Source organism: Nothobranchius furzeri, chromosome 8 (assembly GCF_043380555.1).
Source record: "Nothobranchius furzeri strain GRZ-AD chromosome 8, NfurGRZ-RIMD1, whole genome shotgun sequence".
NCBI classification, from domain to species: Eukaryota; Metazoa; Chordata; class Actinopteri; order Cyprinodontiformes; family Nothobranchiidae; genus Nothobranchius; species Nothobranchius furzeri.
In genome coordinates, this window is record NC_091748.1 from 68,763,921 (window position 1) to 68,784,216 (window position 20,296).

General features: G+C 45.6%; 1 protein-coding gene across 1 annotated transcript in view; it reads right to left on the reverse strand.

The window, feature by feature from the left end:
* The window catches only part of cachd1 (cache domain containing 1), a 121,886-nt gene that overhangs the window by 20,054 nt on the left and 81,536 nt on the right, over positions 1 to 20,296 (reverse strand). Inside the window, exons 5-10 of the mRNA XM_015970989.3 lie at positions 18,528 to 18,654; positions 17,692 to 17,836; positions 16,436 to 16,652; positions 12,039 to 12,188; positions 2,152 to 2,436; positions 1,704 to 1,853 (exon numbers count right to left, since the gene is read on the reverse strand). Of these exons, the coding sequence (XP_015826475.3) occupies positions 1,704 to 1,853; positions 2,152 to 2,436; positions 12,039 to 12,188; positions 16,436 to 16,652; positions 17,692 to 17,836; positions 18,528 to 18,654 (1,074 nt within the window). The remainder of the gene's footprint in view (positions 1 to 1,703; positions 1,854 to 2,151; positions 2,437 to 12,038; positions 12,189 to 16,435; positions 16,653 to 17,691; positions 17,837 to 18,527; positions 18,655 to 20,296) is intronic.

The following is a 20,296-nucleotide window of genomic DNA, read 5'->3' on the forward strand; positions in this document are numbered from 1 at the left end:
CTCTGGCTGGCCAATCACAGCTCTCTAGAGGGGTTTCAAACACATAAAGAGCTGTGATTGGTCCATAACGGTGGGCCAATCATAGTGCTCTATCTGCTTAGTGAACAAATCACAGAGCTTTATCCGCTTTGTGGGCCAATCAGGGCACTCTATATGCCTGGTGGGTGGGATGATGCAACAGAGTGAAACAAGATGGCGACAGCTCGTTTGAAACGGCTTTTACATCAATGTTGGACTATTAGAATTTGGGCTTCATTAGAATCAGGAGCAGATAGATGTATTTAAGTGCTTTTTATTTTATTTTAGAAAAAATGATGTGTTTTCTCCTTCTTCAACTGCGGACCGCCTCATTTACCGATAGCTGTTGCGGTGAGTATGTCACATTCATTGTCCAGTAGCATGCGGAGATCATTTGAAAGACAACGGTAGAACCCGCCCCACAAACGAGAGCCGTCAATGGAGCGTTGCCAGACTAAATAATACATTTATTTAGTCTGGCTTGCCAGGCTAGTCCATACTCTCAACAGTCTGAAAAACACCACTAAAGCTAAACGTTTGTCCCAAAATCACTATTCCTCCTTTGCTATTTTTAGTACTTCAGTCTAGACACATTTTTGTTTTCTGCATATTTTAACACCAATTGACAGCAGATGATTTGAACGACTCCTAATAGCTTTAATGGGAGTGATTTGTCTGTTCATGGAGCTGTAACATTAAAAGGGGGATGCTGCACTAATGAGCTTTAATATAACTGCATATTTATAAGAATAATAACTTAAATGCTGCTTGCACCTAAAACTCAGATATTCAGAGCTCCGGTTGTCCAGGTGAGTAAATATCATCTTCTGTGCAACTTTTCTTTTTGCCGCCTCCATTTTCTTCTACTTTCTAACTATAATTTCAGTTAAAGTGTCATGTTGAGGACTCGTATCAACTACCACATTAACTTCAGCTCCTCCAGGGTATCTGCAGGTTTAAGGGAGCCAAATTTAAGACTTTTTAAGACCTTTTTAAGGTCACTTTGACCAAATGTAAGCTATAATTTCCAGCTATTGCCTGGAACTGGTGCTAACCACGTCGCGAATGTGGGATTAGCCATCCAGTTACCATAAAAGTTGCACGTCCCCATGGCGCAATCTCCCACTAGCTTAACCAGCTAATGTGCTCATCTAAAATAGCCCCCTTTCACAACCAACTGAATGTGTACGGTTCCGCTTACGCCAACGTCATACACAAAAAATGCTGAACACTAACTAGAAATTAATGAAAATTGAAATAAAATAATCTTGTTTATTGGGTCTTTGGTAATTTAAGACCTTTGGAAACTGTATTTAAGGATTATTTGTCATTTTTAAGGATTTTTAAGGCCTTAAATTTGGAAAAACTAATTTAAGACTTTTTAAGGACCCGCGGATACCCTGTCCTCGGTCCCCCTCTTGTTCATGTCACTGACTGTGAGGGTCAAAACACAACAAGGCCACCTGCTTCACCTGCCTTCTAAAATAAGTCATGAAAAATCTACTTGCGGCGGTTAGTTTGCAGAACATTTGTGACGATTACGCTGCTTCACAGCCAGCCCGTAAAACTGAGCCTAAACGTTCTCAGCTGAGACTGAAACTGAGCTAGGTAACAAAGCAAGGCTGATCTTTCTAAGATTTCACCGGCTTTCACTAAGCTGACTCGTGCGTGTGTTTGTGAAGTACCTTTGTTGTCTATGAGGAAGGTGTATGAAGCCAAAGAGTCCTGGTAGTAGGTGACGTCCTCCAGGATGTAGGCCAGGTTCACGTCCACCCCGACCACACCCAGGAGCATGTTACCAAAGTAACAGGGCCGACTCACGGTCATGATGAACCCTGGAGAGAGAAGTTTAAGTTTACTCGTCTCAACTGTTTTAGTTGGATAATGGGAGAGAAAGCTGCTTCCTCATATTAAGTGTTTTCCTACTAATGATCACACACAAAAAAACCTTTAAAATACGAGAGCAAAGCATGTTTTTGCATCTGTTGATCCATTTTAAACATCTCTGAGTCTGCCACACATGTTTAGACCATAGAAAATACTTGAATGCTATTTTTTTATTATTCTTAGAAAGTTAACTCATTAAAATAAACCTGACTGAGTAAAAAGCTGACAGGATTTAAGCGATCTCACCGTCTCCCATGGGGTCGGAGTAGGGCAGGCTGAAGCGGGCCAAGTCGATCATGCGATTGGGCAGATTGATGTAGAACCGTCCCACGGTCGTCTCCAGGTTGCTCAGCTGGTTCAGCACCATCATGCTGCCCTTCACCACCGGCATCACTGAGGCTCCAGCTGAGCTGGGCGGCGCCACAGCAGCGGCGCGCTCTCGGCTGAATGTTCGATCAACGCCGTACTTCCCTGAGTTCTGCTCAGCGAGGTCTCTGAGGAAGGCCAGCTCCTTCAAGCCCGTGACTCCCTCTGAAGGAGGGGCGGAGAAGAAGTCGGGTTAGGAACAAGTGGAAAAGCGTCAACGGTGTCTGAACGGAGGAGAGATCAGTTCAAAGGAAGCTAAAAAGACAGCTCTTCACTAGAGAACATTCTGATAACCTAACCCTTCACCAAACAGGCTGAACCCATGGTAGGTTTGTCTTTTTCATGCATGCAGGCTTCAGCTTGTGTTGCTGCACGATGATCTCTATAAGCTGGACCTGAATGCTCCTGCAGCGCTCAGTTGTCATCTGTCAAGCTCTGAGATCATGACATAAATAAATCCCTCGTTACTAAAAACCGCACACAGACCACAAAGGCTTTAATGCCCACTTCAGATCTTATCTCTACAAGCATCAGAAGGTCATCTGGAGGATGGACGGATGAATGGCAGGTCCTTACAGCTGTCACCTGGAACATTTGGCAACCCACAACCCACTGAGAAGGACAGAGCAGAATGCCTGCCAGCGTCCAATCATTGAACGGATTACAGCAGAATCCCTTTTTAATGCCAAGGCTCTGCTCTTTTGATCACCAAGCTGGACCGCATGCTGGAGGAGACGTCGCCATGGGTGGCAGCGTCAAGCTAACCGAGGGAGGAGATTCTGCTGACAGCTCAGATTTTGATTCAGAAGAACACCAGCAGTTCCTACAACAATGATCCTGACAAACCATGGCACCCAATTAAAAAAAAGAAAGTATTGTGAGAAAGACCAAACATCTTTAAAAACAGTGATGCTTCTGATAAAAAAAAAACAACAAAAAAAACATTTTTTTGCCTCATTGTGCTGACTTAAAGAGCAAGTTCACTGAGCCAACACTGCCAGCATTTGTAGTTCGGCCAGCTAAATGCTCCAGAGCTGTTTAAAGATCTGAATCCAGTAAGCAGGAGAGGGACCTAGAAGTTATTTCTTGTACCCATAAGAAGCCGGCATCTACTTGTTTTGCTATAATATCGTGTGACGCAAGCTAGAGGCTACTGTTGAGCAAAGAAAGAAAGAAAACAATGCTAACAGTGAATTAGAAGCAAATAGTTGGCTCAATAAATATCTCAAGCTACGTTCTCAATTACCAAGAACTTGATATTACAGTGAAGTGTGTGTGTGAAGTAAATAATGAGTTGATTGTGGCCTTTTACTTCTTTTTATAAGTCATTCAGAACTATAACAGGAAGACGGAAAACTTCGCTAATATAATAGTCTTACTATCCTAAGTGCAGTAAAGGTTGGTTTATGCTTGACGCGTCCGCGAGGTCCGCACGGCTCTGCGCGGCGAAATTGCGTCATTTTAACAACCACGCCCCTCCACCGCGTATCCGCATGGCCCAAAATTTCCGCAACGTGCACCTAGGAAAATTTCTAACCACACGGATGGACGGACGCGGAAAAACATGGCGGACCGGCAAGAACTAGTATGGCAGAGGTTCACAAATACAGACATTTGTATGATTCAGCTCTCAGAGATCACCGTGATCAACATGTTGTTAATAATTCTTGGAGAGAAATAGCTCGCACTGTCGGAAAAGACGAGGACGCTGTTAAAAATACTGAAATACCATGTTGTAAACAGTAATTTCTACTTCTACTATGGTGTAGTGTTGTATGCATGGCGTAGAGCTCCATGCTGCCCCGTTCAGTTTGGGAGAATATCGGCTCACCGCAGAGACGAGCCGCATGAACCATAAACGCTGCAAGTTGTGAAGCGCGTTCCATCCGCGAGTCGCATCACCAAGCGGAAAGTGAATGCGTCAAGCATAAACCAAGCTTAAGAGCTCCCTAACATAAAACACCAAAGAGTGCTAACACCAGATATAACAAAACATTTGAATCTACGTATAAACTTGCTGCGTATGACTTTACTTGTCATCGAGAACCTCTGCTGATCTGTAACTGGCAACAGCCCCGAAACTCCCGGAACGGAAGTGAGAAAGTAACTTTTTGTTTAGAGAAATGGTCTGCAGTACCCAGTTTGAACACAAGATCTTATCCTTACTCCATTCTTACACGGGTTCAAATTCGGATTATGAAATTGTCAGTAAGGGAGTGAATGGGAATATGTTATGGATCACAACAGAGGAGACATTATAATGTGATACTAATTTATACTTCTCTGTCGTGTGACTGACAGACACGTCTTGATCTCGGACTTTAGCGTCGGCTGGGGAGTGTTACAAAACAATTCCCCACCAGGACAACTGAGGGCGTAACGCTATTCTGAGGTATCCTGCCTCCATTACAGTCACGTATCCAGTCCACGATAGTGTTTCTACTGCTGTGTTTATATTGCATTTATTTTATACTAGGGCTGGGCAATAAATCAAAAATGTATTGTTATCAAACTTTCTGACTCTTGTTGTGATCATTTTACCCATGTCAATAAATCTAATAATAAAAAAATTAAAAGATGTGTGTAGGTTGGCAACATTCACGTCCCTTTAAGAAGCTGAACCGGCTTGAGTCACGTAAAAATGTGACTCAACGTAATACACGTGACAGCTCCATCTAGTGGACAACTTTTATGTCTGCACATACCTGTAGTTATCGTCCATTTATCGTGATCGAGGTGAAATACTCAATATATCGTGATATTGATTTTAGGCCATATCGCCCAGCCCTATTTTATATTATATTATAATGTATTTCAGAGCCTTTTGAACACAAACAAATGTGTCCCTCATTCCCCTCCACCTCTTCATGCGATCAGCACCTCTAAACCCACGTTTCTAGTCTTTTCTGTCCACGAAGAAAACGCTTGCTGCATATCTTTCTTCTCCTTTAGTCACGGAAGAATAAGACGTTCATATTTTCTAACTTTATCTGCTCAATCTGTTCCATGTCTGCCGCTAAATATCTTTTGACTTTTTGACGGGGCAATGGCGGTGCTGTTGATGAATTTACAGGAAGCAGCGTCCCGGCCAATCACAAGCTTGCGGCCTCCGTCTCTTTTGACGGATAGTTAAAAATTGGCGCCCTTCTCCATCAACTTCTGCGAGCCCGTCGGAGAGCCCTTGCGCTGACACATAATGGCATTGCATGTCTCCGTACAAACGCAGATGGAGAAGTATAAATTGGGCTTTATTTTATCTTCTCAATCCCACATCCTGAGAAAGAACAGGAGGTGGGACCACAGTCATAAGGAAAACAAAGGAGTTTCAAAACTGTCTTAAAATGCATAAGGGTTCTCCATCTCCACAGAGATGATTGCAAAATCTGCAAGTCTTGAACCAGTCTCTAATGTGTTTCGAACCAGTCTTGATTTAGCTTTTGAGAAATGCGAGACAACTTTGGAGAGTTGACGGTGAATAAACTGAGACATACCAAGGACACTTCGTCTTCGTCTTCCTCCGCTTATCCGGGTCCGGGTCGCGGGGGCAGCATCCCAATTAGGGAGCTCCAGGCCGTCCTCTCCCCGGCCTTGTCCACCAGCTCCTCCGGCAGGACCCCAAGGCGTTCCCGGACCAGATTGGAGATGTAACCTCTCCAACGTGTCCTGGGTCGACCCGGGGGCCTTCTGCCGGCAGGACATGCCCGAAACACCTCCCCGGGGAGGCGTCCAGGAGGCATCCTGACCAGATGCCCAAACCACCTCAACTGGCTCCTTTCGATCCGGAGGAGCAGCGGTTCTACTCCGAGTCCCTCCCGAATGTCCGAGCTCCTCACCCTATCTCTAAGGCTGAGCCCGGCCACCCTACGGAGGAAACTCATTTCGGCCGCTTGTATCCGCGATCTCGTTCTTTCGGTCATTACCCAAAGCTCATGACCATAGGTGAGGATTGGGATGTAGATCGACCGGTAAATCGAGAGCCTGGCTTTCTGGCTCAGCTCCCTCTTCCCCACGACAGATCGGCTCAGCGTCCGCATCACTGCAGACGCCGAACCAATCCACCTGTCGATCTCCCGATCCCTCCTACCCTCACTTGTGAACAAGACCCCGAGATACTTAAACTCCTCCACTTGAGGTAGGACCTCTCCCCCGACCCGGAGGTGGCAAGCCACCCTTTTCCGGTCGAGAACCATGGTCTCAGATTTGGAGGTGCTGATCCTCATCCCAGCCGCTTCACATTCGGCCGCGAACCTACCCAGCAAGAGCTGAAGGTCAGAGCTGGATGAAGCTAGGAGGACCACATCATCCGCAAAAAGCAGAGACGAGATTCTCCTGCCACCAAACTCGACACACTCCACACCACGGCTGCGTCTAGAAATTCTGTCCATAAAAGTGATGAACAGAACCGGTGACAAAGGGCAGCCCTGGCGGAGTCCAACCCTCACTGGGAACAGGTCCGACTTACTACCGGCTATGCGGACCAAACTCACGCTCCTCTGGTAAAGGGACTGAATGGCCCTTAACAGAAAGCCACCCACCCCATACTCCTGGAGCGTCCCCCACAGGGTGCCCCTGGGGACACGGTCATAAGCCTTCTCCAAATCCACAAAGCACATGTGGATTGGTTGGGCAAACTCCCATGCCCCCTCCATCACCCTTGCAAGGGTATAGAGCTGGTCCACAGTTCCACGGCCAGGACGAAAACCACATTGCTCCTCCTCTATCTGAGATTCAACTATCGATCAGACCCTCCTCTCCAGTACCTTGGCGTAGACCTTTCCAGGGAGGCTGAGGAGTGTGATCCCCCTATAGTTGGAACACACCCTCAGGTCACCCTTCTTAAAGATGGGGACCACCACCCCGGTCTGCCACTCCCTAGGAACTGCCCCCGATGACCACGCAATGTTGTAGAGACGTGTCAACCATGACAGCCCTACAACATCCATAGGCTTGAGATACCCAGGACGAACCTCATCCGCCCCCGGGGCTCCGCCGCTGTGTAGTTGTTTGACTACCTCAGCAACTTCTGCCCCCGAGATCGGACAGTCCATCCCCAGGCCTCCCAGCTCTGGTTCCTCCTCGGAATGCGCATTAGTGGGATTGAGGAGCTCCTCAAAGTATTCCTTCCACCGTCCGACTATAGCCTCAGTTGACGTCAGCAGCTCCCCATGCCCACTGTAAACAGTGTGAGCGAGTTGCTGCCTTCCTCTCCTGAGGCGCCGGACAGTTTGCCAGAACCTCTTTGGAGCCGATCGATAGTCTTTCTCCATGGCCTCACCAAACTCCTCCCACGCCCGAGATTTTGCCTCGGCAACTGCCACTGCTGCACCCCGCTTGGCTATCCGGTACCTGTCTGCTGCCTCCGGAGACCCACAGACCAGCCACGCCCTGTAGGCCTCCTTCTTCAGCCTGACGGCTCCCCGAACCTCTGGTGTCCACCAGCGGGTACGGGGGTTGCCACCACGACTGGCACCGGCCACCTTACGACCACAGCTAGCAACAGCCGCCTCGACAATCGCAGAGTGGAACAAGGCCCACTCGGACTCAATGTCCCCCACTGCTCTCGGGACGTGGTCAAAGCTCTGCCGGAGGTGGGAGTTGAAGACCGTCTTGACAGGTTCTTCTGCCAGGCGTTCCCAGCAGACCCTCACTATGCGTTTGGGTCTGCCAGGTCTACGCGGCATGTTCCCTTGCCATCTGATCCAACTCACCACCAGGTGGTGATCAGTTGACAGCTCCGCCCCTCTCTTCACTCGGGTGTCCAAAACATACGGCCGCAGGTCAGATGATACGACTACAAAATCTATCATCGACCTGTGACCTAGGCTGCCCTGGTACCAAGTGTACCGGTGGGCATCCTTATGTTCGAACATGGTGTTCGTTATGGCCAAACTGCGGCTTGCACAGAAGTCCAATAACAAAACACCGCTCGAGTTCAGATTAGGTGGGCCGTTCCTCCCAATCACACCCCTCCAGGTCAAGCTGTCATTGCCCACGTGAGCATTGAAGTCCCCCAGCAGGACAATGGAGTCCCCTGATGGAGCACTATCTAGCACTCGTCCCAGGGACTCCAAAAAGGGTGGGTACTCTGAACTGATATTTGGCCCATAAGCACAAACAACAGTCAGGACCCGTTCCCCGACCCGAAGGCGCAAGGAAGCTACCCTCTTGTCCCCCGGTGTAAACCCCAACACACAGGCAGAGAGTCTCGGGGCTAACAAAAAGCCAACCCCAGCCCTCCGCCTCTCACCCGGAGCAACTCCAGCAAAGTAGAGTGATACCAAGGACACGTCACATATAATCATGACATCACACCAGGACACGCAGAACCAGAGTAAAGAAAATATCAGACCCAATCCAGGTAGCAGCAGTAGCTCAGGTGGTAGAGCGGGTTGCCTCATGATCGGAGGGTCATGGGTTCGATTCCAGCTCCCGCCAGGGGTATCCTGCTGTTGTGTCGTTGGGCAAGACACTTCACCCAACTTGCCTGTGTTAGTGGTGGTCAGAGGGGCCGACGGCACCAAATGGCAGCCTCGCCTCTGTCAGACCTCCCCAGGGCGGCTGTGGCTACAAGTAGCTTACCATCACTAGCAGTGTGTGAATGTAGTGCGTGAAAGCATCTTTGGGGGTCTTGAAAAGCGCTATATAAGTTCAATGCATTATTATTATCATTATTATATAGCCCATGATTTTCACCATCAGGCACAAGACAGGCCAGCATCAGGACCGACTGCTTCTGTGAGACTGAGAACTTTCCTTTGCTGACCTTTTAGCTATCCTCTGCCCATTTTCTCTGAAATATGGCTGTAGATGTTTATTAGGGAGACAAATTTCATTCTCTCATGCTTCTAACATGTCTCTGAAGGTTAATTAAAGTAATCTGGGTCAAAAATATCCAACAAATTTGATTGAAGAAAAACAAAAACGTGTTAAGTGTCATGAGTATCGATCAGTGGTGGAAAAATCGGAGTAGAAATTTAAATATTTTTATGCAGCTTTATGTTTTTCAAGAGTCACATCTGGCTTACACACACACACACTCATGCACGCACGCACGCACGCACACACACACACACACACGCACACACACACACACACACACACACACACACACACACACACGCACGCACGCACGCACGCACACACGCACAAAACTGTGTATTGTTGTGCCAGAGGACTGCTGAGCTCCTTGAACAATCAGCACTTCACATTTGGCAGGAGATGCAGTAAATCAAGCTCCGCCCACCCACAGCAGGCCTTTCAGCAATGTGCAACAGCATCAGCAACAAAACAGATGTTTTTTTTTTCAATATGCGATGCTAATAAAACTCACAGAATGACAGATTTCTGCATCCTTTTCATCATCTCTCTTGAAAGAGCCAAGGTCCTCCGTCAGTTACACACAGAGGGAGCAGCACGCCCTTTGAAGTCTCACGCTGCCTTCTCTTAGATGTACCTCATTTCCATTCTCCGATGCAGAAATAATTTGTATAAATGGTGGACTAATGCATGCACAGAAGGAGCGCGGTGCAGGAAGGTGGGATTCAGAGGAGGCAGATGGGAAGACAAAGACGATGAAAGAGGAAAAAGGAAGAGTACACACCTCGAACCAACTCTCTCACACACACACACACACACACACACACACACACACACACACACACACACACACACACACACACACACACACACACACACACACACACACACACACACACACACACACACACACACACTCCAGTCTTCTCTTGAGCGCAAAAACAGAATATCTAATGAAAAGATTTAAAACATAAAAAGCTGCCAGCAGAGCCAAAGAGGGATAAAGTTAAAGATATTCAAATATGAGTTTTTGAAAGAAAAAGAAACATAAATATCTCATTCTGTAAATAGATAAAAATGTTCCGCATTGGAGTCTTTACAGCATTCCACTCAATTCAAGTTTATTTATATAGCGCCAAATCACAACAAGAGTCGTCTCAAGGCACTTCACATAGTAAACATTCCAATACAGGTCAGTTCATTTAGCCAATCAGTAGGTCTTGATGCAATCCTCATACTAAGCAAGCATGCAGCGACAGCGGAGAGGAAAACTCCCTTTTAACAGGAAGAACCCTTCAGAGGATCCTGACTCAGTATAAGCAGCCATCCGCCATGACTCACTGGGGATCGAGAAGACTGACAGACAGACAGGCACGCACGCACGCACGCACGCACGCACACACACACACACACACACAGTGTAACCAGAGGAAACGACATAACTCCACCAGATCTTTTATATTTAACTTATAAACACAATACTATTGTGTTTCTTGTTTTCATTTGCACCTGATTCTGGCTCATATTCTGCTAATAAACTGAAATTTCACAATTTTTTAAATATGAGTTTCTGAAAGACACTTTTTGAATAAACACAACCCAAATCTTTAGAAGCAGACGGGTTTTACTGGCATATGTGTGAGAATAACAACATTAGGAAATTGCTGTGGTACTTGGTGCAAAAGAAGATAAAATAAGAAATAGGCAAATATAGGAAGCAAGAATATAGTCATGATAAAATAATAATATAAAGTGCCAAAAATTAGAGAAGCGGCTACTATATCCAGAGAGGGCACAAAGAGAGAGACCTAGGATTTTCGTTGTTGAGTCCAGCAGCTGAGGGGAAGACACTGTTCTTGTGGTGAGAGGTTCTGCTCCGAATGGATCTGAGCCCCCCGCCAGATGGGAGCGAGTCAAACAGACTGTGTCCAGGGTGACACGGGTTTAACCCCTTTTCCCCTGAACTGCACCTTGACAACACAAGATTGCCTAACGCTCGTTCCCGAAGGTTCAGCTGTGTGATTCAGACCTGTTGTTGACTGGCCTAGTGAACTAGACCAAATTCTTGCTTTGCAAAGTTTGGTCTAGGCACGCTCCATTGGAACCTCCGCAGCTCCTACCAGGACTCTGGCTAGCCAATCACAGCTCTCTAGAGGGGTTTCAAACACATAAAGAGCTGTGATTGGTCCATAATGGTGGGCCAATCATAGTGCTCTATCTGCTTAGTGAACTAATCACAGAGCTTTATCCGTTTTGTGGGCCAATCAGGGCACTCTATATGCCTGGTGGGTGGGATGATGCAACAGAGTGAAACAAGAGTATGTCACATTCATTGTCCAGTAGAATGCGGAGATCATTTGAAAGACAACGGTAGAACCCGCCCCACAACCGAGAACCGTCAGTGGAGCGTGGCCAGACTAAATAATATATTTATTTAGTCTGGCTTGCCAGGCTAGTTGTTGGCACCTTTTCTTCCATAATTCCCAAAGTAACACACCTGCAGAACCGTATAACTGTTTAGCATGCTAGCTAACATAGTGTGATGTTCTCATGGCGAAAATAAGGCCATTTTCGCTTTTCTGGTTTATTCTCAACTTCAAAATCACAGCAGCTAAGCCGTACCAACAACCTGAGAACAACAGAGGGGTCAGAGAGCAGTTTGATGGATGGATCACGATCCTATCATTAAGAACGGGACATTCAAAATGATTGGATGAGGGTTTTCCAGGGTTGTACATTTCAAAGGTGAAAAAAATATGTATTTGTTTCATTGACAAAACATTACACTCATTGGTAGCCCGTGTTATTTTACACAACGTGACACAGAACAAGCTTCTGTGTTTGGACAACGACACTTTAATAAAAACCTTTTTCAGAAACTCTGGGAAAAAACACATCCTGTTCCAAGCTGGTCTGATTTCCAGAAGAAAGCCAAAAATAAAGCGACTCACCGTTCATGAGGGCGTAAGTGAGGATCATGACAGAGTTGTTGAGGTGTCGGTTCTCCTCTCTGACCACACTGAGAGTGGCTCTCTTCTCCAGCTCAGACGTCTCTCGAGACGTAACTCCAGACGACAGGTAGATGATAACCATGTCTGTGGCTGATAGAGGGACACGACCCGTTCATTATCACACTGAATCCTTAGAGGGTTCGTCTATTTACACAAACATGCTCCTCAGCACTGTTTTATCAACACATTCTCACTCCCAGTGCGACAAAAACGAACGCTTGGTCAGCCACCCTCCGTGTCAGACCCCTGACGCCAAAAGTGCCCTTTTTCGTCACTTATGTATGAAAAGGGGGTTTTCTCCTTTAAGACTGCAGATCCTAATGCAGCGTAAAACTGACGCGATGGGATGTCCGCAGCCGGGGCACCAAACAAGCTCATTGTACCTCACCCTAACCTTATCCTCCTGTTACTTAACTTTCCCCTTATCCCTATCCTAACCTTAACCATCTTGCTCAAGGCCGGATTAACCACCTGGGCAACTGCCCAGGGGACCACGAACTCTAAAGGGCCCAGGGCAGCAAGGGCACGAGCAAAATACTGTATCTGTAATCTTATATTAAACTAGGGTGACCATACATCCTCTTTTCCCCGGACATGTCCATTTTTCACTCTCTGTCCGGGGCGTGCGGACTGGGGGTTCTTGTATTGATGAAAATGTCCGGTTTTTCATCCAGGAGCAGGGATCGAATTATGGGGGAGCTGTATATCCTACACATCCAGGGGAGCTGGAAAAAACATTTTCTACCTATATTACATCATTTATGGACTCTTTTGAGCAGAGAGCAAGAGAGCGGCAGAGCGATGATCTTTGGTGCGCAGCGCTCCAGGCTGCTGCGTCCAGCGCACGGTCCATTCTCAAAGTGGCGCAACCAAAAAAACTATAATTAACACACAATCGTTCATGTCCGCACATGTTCTCTACTTTCTGTCTTATTTGTGCCTGAAGCGCTCTGCTACTGCGGAGCTCATCACCTGTGCTGCGGTGATTTCACCTCACTGACGCAGCATCGAAACACGCTCTCCGCTTTGCGGTCAGGAGATCCCTTTGATCTGCTCAAAAGTAACTGATGAGGTGAAAAAGTAAGAATCCAGGCAGCAGTTTTTCTGGAGAGTTTAGAGGAGATGCAGGAAGATGAGAGACAGACAGGACAGGAAAATAGTTGAATAAAAACAAGAAAACAAAACAAAGTGTTGAAAAGTAAAATGTAGGTAGATTTATCTCCACTACGCGTTTTTACCTGTATAAAACAACAAGTTTTACACATGTAATATTTACACATTTGATACAATTCAGATCACCTTCAAAACTCAGTCACACACCCAGGGCCGTTTCAAAGCATTTTGGGGGCCAAGGCTAAATGACCCCCCTCCCCCCTCCTTCCCCCTTTGCGCTGCACAGAGACGCTTCGCTGCCAATGACTACGTTTACATGCAGCCAATATCCTGGTTATGATCGGGTTAAGGTCGGTATTCGGGTTTCTGAGTTGATCAGAATAACCCGTTTACAAGCATAAATAGAAAGAGTTACCTCTAACTTGCATAACCCGATTTAAATGCGGACGTTGGGGTAGCGTCAGGACGTATGGACTATGTCCAGACGCAATATGCGTCATTTCCGGTTCTTCTTGTTCCGGTATCCATGAAAACAAAAACATGTTTCCCAGTTCGGAAGAGATGGCGACCGCGTTTGTTTGCGCTTTAGTTTCCTCGTCACTCCAAAAGTGTGGTGCTGTGCCGCGACTCGCCATGTTGCTCCCAACTTGTTGTTTACTTGTGGTGTTCTGGTGCATACAAGATATCTCGCTACTCAAAAGACCAAGATACCTTGCGAACAGAGCATGCGCAGAACACACGCTTTGATGGGGATAGCCCGATATGCGTTTACACGACCAAACATTCGGGTTAGAAAAGGGTTACCCCAGGTGTAGTAACCGGGTTTTTAAAAACCCGGTTATGAGCATATCCAGGTTTTTGGCGGTGTTTACAAGGACCTGCGGAACCGGGTTATTGTGAATATTCGGGTTTTAAAAGGGTGACTGGCTGCATGTAAACACACTCAATGACTTTGAACGTCCGTTGAGAGCGGTTGAGACTCAGTCACATACAGGCGGGCCAATGAAGAGAGGGCCTCAAGTTAAGACCCTCTCCTCATTGGTCAGTCCACACGAGGTGGGTCAAAGGTTACCCTGAGCGGGTTACGTGATGTCAGGCATTCAAGTATTGAGTATATTTACTGCATATTACAGTAAAATATTCTGTATGTGACCATATTATGGCGATCCTTGGGTTGTGATGATGGGGCCCTTTAATATTGTTGCCCAGGGTACAACCAAGTTTTAATCTGGCCCTGATCATGCTAGTGAACAAGTTAGTGATGTGTCGGTCGCTCTAAGAGCCGGCTCTATGAAGTGAACGACAGGAGCCACCTCGTCATTGGTCGGGTTTGGACCGAGGCAACGCGAGGGGGAGGTTTCAACTAGGGATGCACCGATCAGGTTTTTTGCTGCCGATCACCGATACCGATATCAAAGAATGCTGATCACCGATACCGATCACCGATACCGATCACGTGGATTGGCCAGAAATTTTCTACAACATTATAATGAGTGCTACAAACTACATAATCTGGGAATAAAGGAAATGTAACCTAATCTAAAATGGTCTGTATTAGGGTTGTCACGGTGTGAAAATTTATCCTCACGGTTATTGTGACCAAAATTACCACGGTTTTCGGTATTATCGCGGTATTTTTTTTAAACGTGCTACATTTTCACACAATTAAATAAACCCTGTATGTCAGGAAATATTGTCCTCAGTTTGTGTCTAAATTTTGCCTAAAATGTGTTATTTTGTAATTATGTTGTTTATTTGTTTACATTTATCCCCTTTAGTCTTTAAAATACCAATATTTGCCCATAACTTCGTATTTTATGTCTTTTTGATGTCATCATTTTAAAAATATTAGATCAGATGATACTCAGTACTCAAGTAGCCTTCTAATCAGATACTTTTTTACCCTTACTTGAGCAATCCGTATATCAGGAAAATAGTGTCCTCGGTTTGTGTCCTTCCAGTGAGCTTTGCAGATGTGGGAAAATGTCATCAGGCAGTAATCATTGTTAAATTCATAATTATTCTCGGAGAGAGACCAACTCTTATCTGCCCCTGGGAGCCCCGTAATGCATCGCGTCATTTCAACATGGCGGTGTCCGCGACACGGTTTATATGCAGGTAGCGGCGCTGCGGCTGCTTTATATAGCGACTCGTTGCTTTCTCCCTCAACCCAAATCCTCGGATCACGCATTTTAGCTAAAACGCTAACGTTAGCTTGCCTTGCGTTGACTGCAGAGTTGTGGGTGATGGTCACGCAGATGTGTCATGAGATTTGAAGCATTGCTGCCTTTCACAGACACTTTTTCTGCACGTGCTGCAAACAGGATAGCCGTCCGTCTTCTATAAACTCCCTCGGCATTCTTCAAATATCTAAAATATGCCCGTACTTCCCACTTTGTCTTCTTTGAGGGATAATAAATGTCCTCCTGAGCGCTGCCGTCTCCTCCTTTGACCATTATTTCAGCTTTAGCTTCAAGAAAGTTTTGTTGTAAACAAAGCGCGCATCTGCCGCCGGCAACTTCTGCAGATGATACGGTGGCTGGTAAGGGTCACCGCGCCTACACCGCAGCCACGGTAATCCCACCAAGATAATATAGTTTTTTAAAAACAAGACGGTTATTATTGTCAACTTTTTTTTTTACCGGGGTTTAGCGCTACACTGGTTACCGTGACAACCCTACCTGATCGGTTTGCTTTGATCTATTTTGAAAATTCCGATCAAAACCGATAGGGGCGCTATCGGCCGATTACGATCAAATGCCGATCCATCGGTGCATCCCTAGTTTCAACTACCACCCTGGAGGTTAGGTGTAGAGGGTATTTGTAACCTCCCCCTCACCAGATGTATGTTCTAACGTTCCCCTTGCCTGGGCGGCAAATCTGAAAATTCACAGTCAGAATGCAGGGGAAACAAACGCTTGATTACAGTGAGAGTAACGTTTTAGGTAGCAAGAGGGTTACGGTTAGGATGAGGGAGAGGGGAAGGTGATAAATAGCAAAACGTTAAGGTTTAGGTGCGGTTAAATGAGCTGGTTCAGTGTTGCATCAGCGGACATCCCATCACGTCAGTTTTACGCTGCATTAGGATCTGAAAGGAGGAAAACCCCTTTTCGTACTTAAGTGATGAAAAAGGGCACTTATGGCGTCAGGGGTTTGAAGCGGAGGGTGGCCGACCAAGCGTTTGCTTTTGACACGCTGGGAGTGACAACGTGTGGTTTTCTTACTGGGGATGTGTCTGCTGAGGCTGCTGGTGTTGCGGAGTAGCTGGAAAGCCTTCTGGAAGCCGGAAGCATGTTGAGTGGCTCCATTTGAGGCCTTGATGTTGGAAATGAAGGTGCTCATCTTCCTCTTCGTCTCGCTGGTGGCTGGAGACAGCAGACTCTTGTAGCACTGGTCTAGAGAACAGGAGCGAACCGTTTCTGCCACTGACAGGATGGAGATCTAGAGAGGAGCCACAAAAAAGGTTTCCCAGTATATTCATAATGTTTCATCACGTGATGTGAATTTACTTTACAGTTAAAGGAGTAGTTTACTCATTTTATCAATGCATTTGCAGTTTTCTCGCCTAGGAATGGATACTTTGTGGGTGTTTCTCAATGTCAAGGCACCTGGTCTTGCAAGGCGATGTCTTGGAGCTTCAGACGACAGGTTTTAGAGTCTTATTTCCTAATATTTGGACACCTCGCCTCACATTGGATAACAGCAACCCGACTCTACCACCGACTTGCAACATTGATGTTTTCAAATAACACAAGCCTAGAGGAGCTTCTGCCGTGTGGTGAAGAAGCTAAAGCTAACGGTTCGGCCCTTAAAACACACTTATTCAATATTGCCTTCCCTCCGTGACACTTTACATGAAAATCCAGCACCGGGTTTATTTTTCTTAATTTAGTTTTTATGATTCAGTAGCTCACTTTTAACACCTTGCACCATCTTGTAGCTTTTTTGGTTTTATTTGTGCCACTTCAAATGGTTTTTATCATTCATTGCATTATTTTTATTTTTGATAGTGCTGTTAACTGTTCTCTTATTCTAATGTTTTTAGTAGGAATTTTTATCCTTGATTATTTATGCTATCATTTTATGTATTTTACCTGATTTTCATGCTTTCATTGTGTTTTGTTGATTTGTTCAAGCATTTGCCTCTTTTATGTACAGCACTTTGGTTAGCTGCCATGCTATTTTGAAATGGTGCTTAATAAATAAATTGGTATGGTATGGTTAGCTTCCACTAGCCGAGACGTCCAATGCAGATTCCTGGGCGTTAAAACAACAACAGCCTTCCCCGTCACAAGTCAAGTTGGGTAGCTTTCCTAATCCTAGAGTTTCACCGTCTATTTTCTATCAGAAGCTAATGGAGGAGATAGGTGTGGGAGACAATTTTCATGTTCAGCTTGCATGAAAAACTCAGATCATTTTCATGAAAAAGTAAAACATGTTTTTTCAGTGAACTTGCTCTTTACTAATCCATTTCACAAACCTTGTCATGTTCGTCAATGGAGTTGAGGATGACCAGTGCAGAGTCCCGGGCGATTTGAAGCTGGGTGTCTGTTATGGACACTCCATGGTCGACCATCACAACAATGTGTTTGGACTGTGGGCGCACTGCAGAGACGTACACAGGCCTGCAAGACCGTGCACCAAAATAAATAAACAACCTCCTCAGATTTGATAAGGCAGTGGAGTGGACAGTTTAAAAGCTGAACGGCAGCAACACTTTTAATCAACTTACTAAACAAGATTCAAAAATCTGATGATGCAATTGGAATAAATTCCTTAGAAGTACTTAAAAATGTTCATTTGGTGTGTGAGTGTGCATGTGCAGGGTGGGATATGAGTGGGGGTGTCGGTGCCTCTGTGTGGGTGTGGTCTGCTGGACAAGCACACACTACTACCATGGGCTTACAAACCCTTGTTCACAAGAGACGTAAGCAGAACTTCGTCATTTTTCTGATGGCCTAACGCCAAAAGGTTGATTTAAACAGGAGAAAGGGAAAAAAAGAAGAAGATGCATCCATATAATATCCAAAGAAAGAATAAAAAGCCGTCTTTAGTATGATTTAAAAAAAGCACAGAGTGTGAAATTCCATCAGAAGTACCCAGCCACATTCCTGCTAAGGACATGTGTGGTCATGAAGGACAAGAGCGACGCGCCCTCTGGGCCACCCTGCAGCAGCCGGGGGAGGGCTCATGAGGGTGATGGAGATAAAACTGTTGAGGTTCTCCCCTCTGCCCGTCTGCTGCAGCAGTGATGGAGACTAGATTATCATGCATCGTGTAACAGAGACATCTTGATCCACTCCGTGTGCTGCGTACCGGCTGCGGTGCTCGTAGTTTCCTTTGCAGTGAAACTTGTGGGCAGGAAAGACCGTAAAGATGCCCTCCTCCGAGCTGAAGTACTGCCACTTTATCCCCGGGTTGGACTTCAGGTTGTCAGCCAGCACTGCATTAGAGAAGGTGGGAAAAACAGGTTTGGACCACACAATTAAAGAGATTTTCTGAGTACAGGACTTTCACACAATGTTGGGACATTTAGTTTAGTCTCAACACTGCTGCAGCTGTATGCTACTTTGACTTTTATTATCTTTTTGTTTAGTTCTGATGTTGGCTTCTTTGACCTCTACTTTTTCATGAAACCATGACAACCATCAACTGTTTCTGCAGTAAGACTTTAATTGGTCTTTTAACACTCAACGAATCCTAAAGTCGGAAACACCTCAAGAATAAATCACACAACTGTTGGTTACGATAAACAACACAAAAAAAACACTCCTGGTGACATCTCTTCTGCAAAGGATGGGTTTTTCAGAGACATGCCAGCTTTACTGATCATACATCACCCCAACCCAGTCACCACATCCATCTTTGTGGCTCATGTAAACAGGAACCTCTCTGTTGCGTTGGCAGAAGAAGAAGGATTGTGCATACAGATGTCAGGCTACAGTGATCTGTTCTACCATCAGTATGTAAATCTTCTCAGAAACAGACAGAGCAAATAAAAACAAGTGGACACGCGTTTCTTTTGACCTTCTTACCCCTGACCTTCTGCAAATGACCCACTCTGAAGTACTCACCTCAGTGCATTAACACGCAAATCTAAAACTATGGTAACCTGTTGCAAAAGAATATAAACCACTTCATAAAATCTCAATGACAACCTACTTCAACAAGTTGGGTTTAGTTTTTTTAGCTTTGATTTTTTATTAGCTTTTAGCACCCCCTACTGTTCATTATAAATTAAACTTGCTGTGTGTTCGTAATTCAACACCTTAATCAGGCTGCTGAAATGTCTCCTCAGCCTGCATTAGAGTCTACAGGAGCAGTTCATCACTATATCAAACAAATCAGCTGTGTTTATGATCTAAAACGTGCAGGAAACGTGCTGGAAGCAGACTGCAGCGCCAGCTATGCCAGCTCAAGTCCAACAGACCACATAGCACATACTGGCTCAAGAAAATAATTTAAAACATAACAAGTTGCATAGAAACCCTTTAAAGGGGCTAACGGGCAGCAGTAGCTAAGGAGGTAGAGTGGGTTGTCTCGTGCTGCTGTTGTGTCCTCCTGCAAGGCACTACACCCAACGACTGCGCTGGTCAGAGGGGCTGATGGTGCAGAATGGCAGCCTTGCTTCTGTCAGACCGCCCCAGGGCAGCTGTGGCTATATAGTAGCTTACATCACATCCAGTGTATGGATGTGAGAGTGCGTAAATAACGGAAAACACTTGAGTGCCAACAAAAGCAATATATAAATCCAACCCATTATTATTTTATCATGCAAAATCTACTTTTGGAGCTTTTGACCATGTTGAATTGTTGTTTCTTCTGCCCGGCTACTGCAAACTGCTGAATGGGGCATGTTTGCGTCACTACTGCACCTCTCCAGCCAGTGTTGTTTTTGGCAGACATCTTAGTTTTAGTCTTTTGGAGGAAAACACTTTCAGTTTTACAAAAAATGAAACCAAGTACTAGTCTTTAACAAATGGATTTATATATTACACTGAGCAACTGGAGTGAGTTTCGTAACATTATCGTTTATTTTGGGGCTAAAGGAGCTGCTGAAAACTACCATATTATACTCTATATAA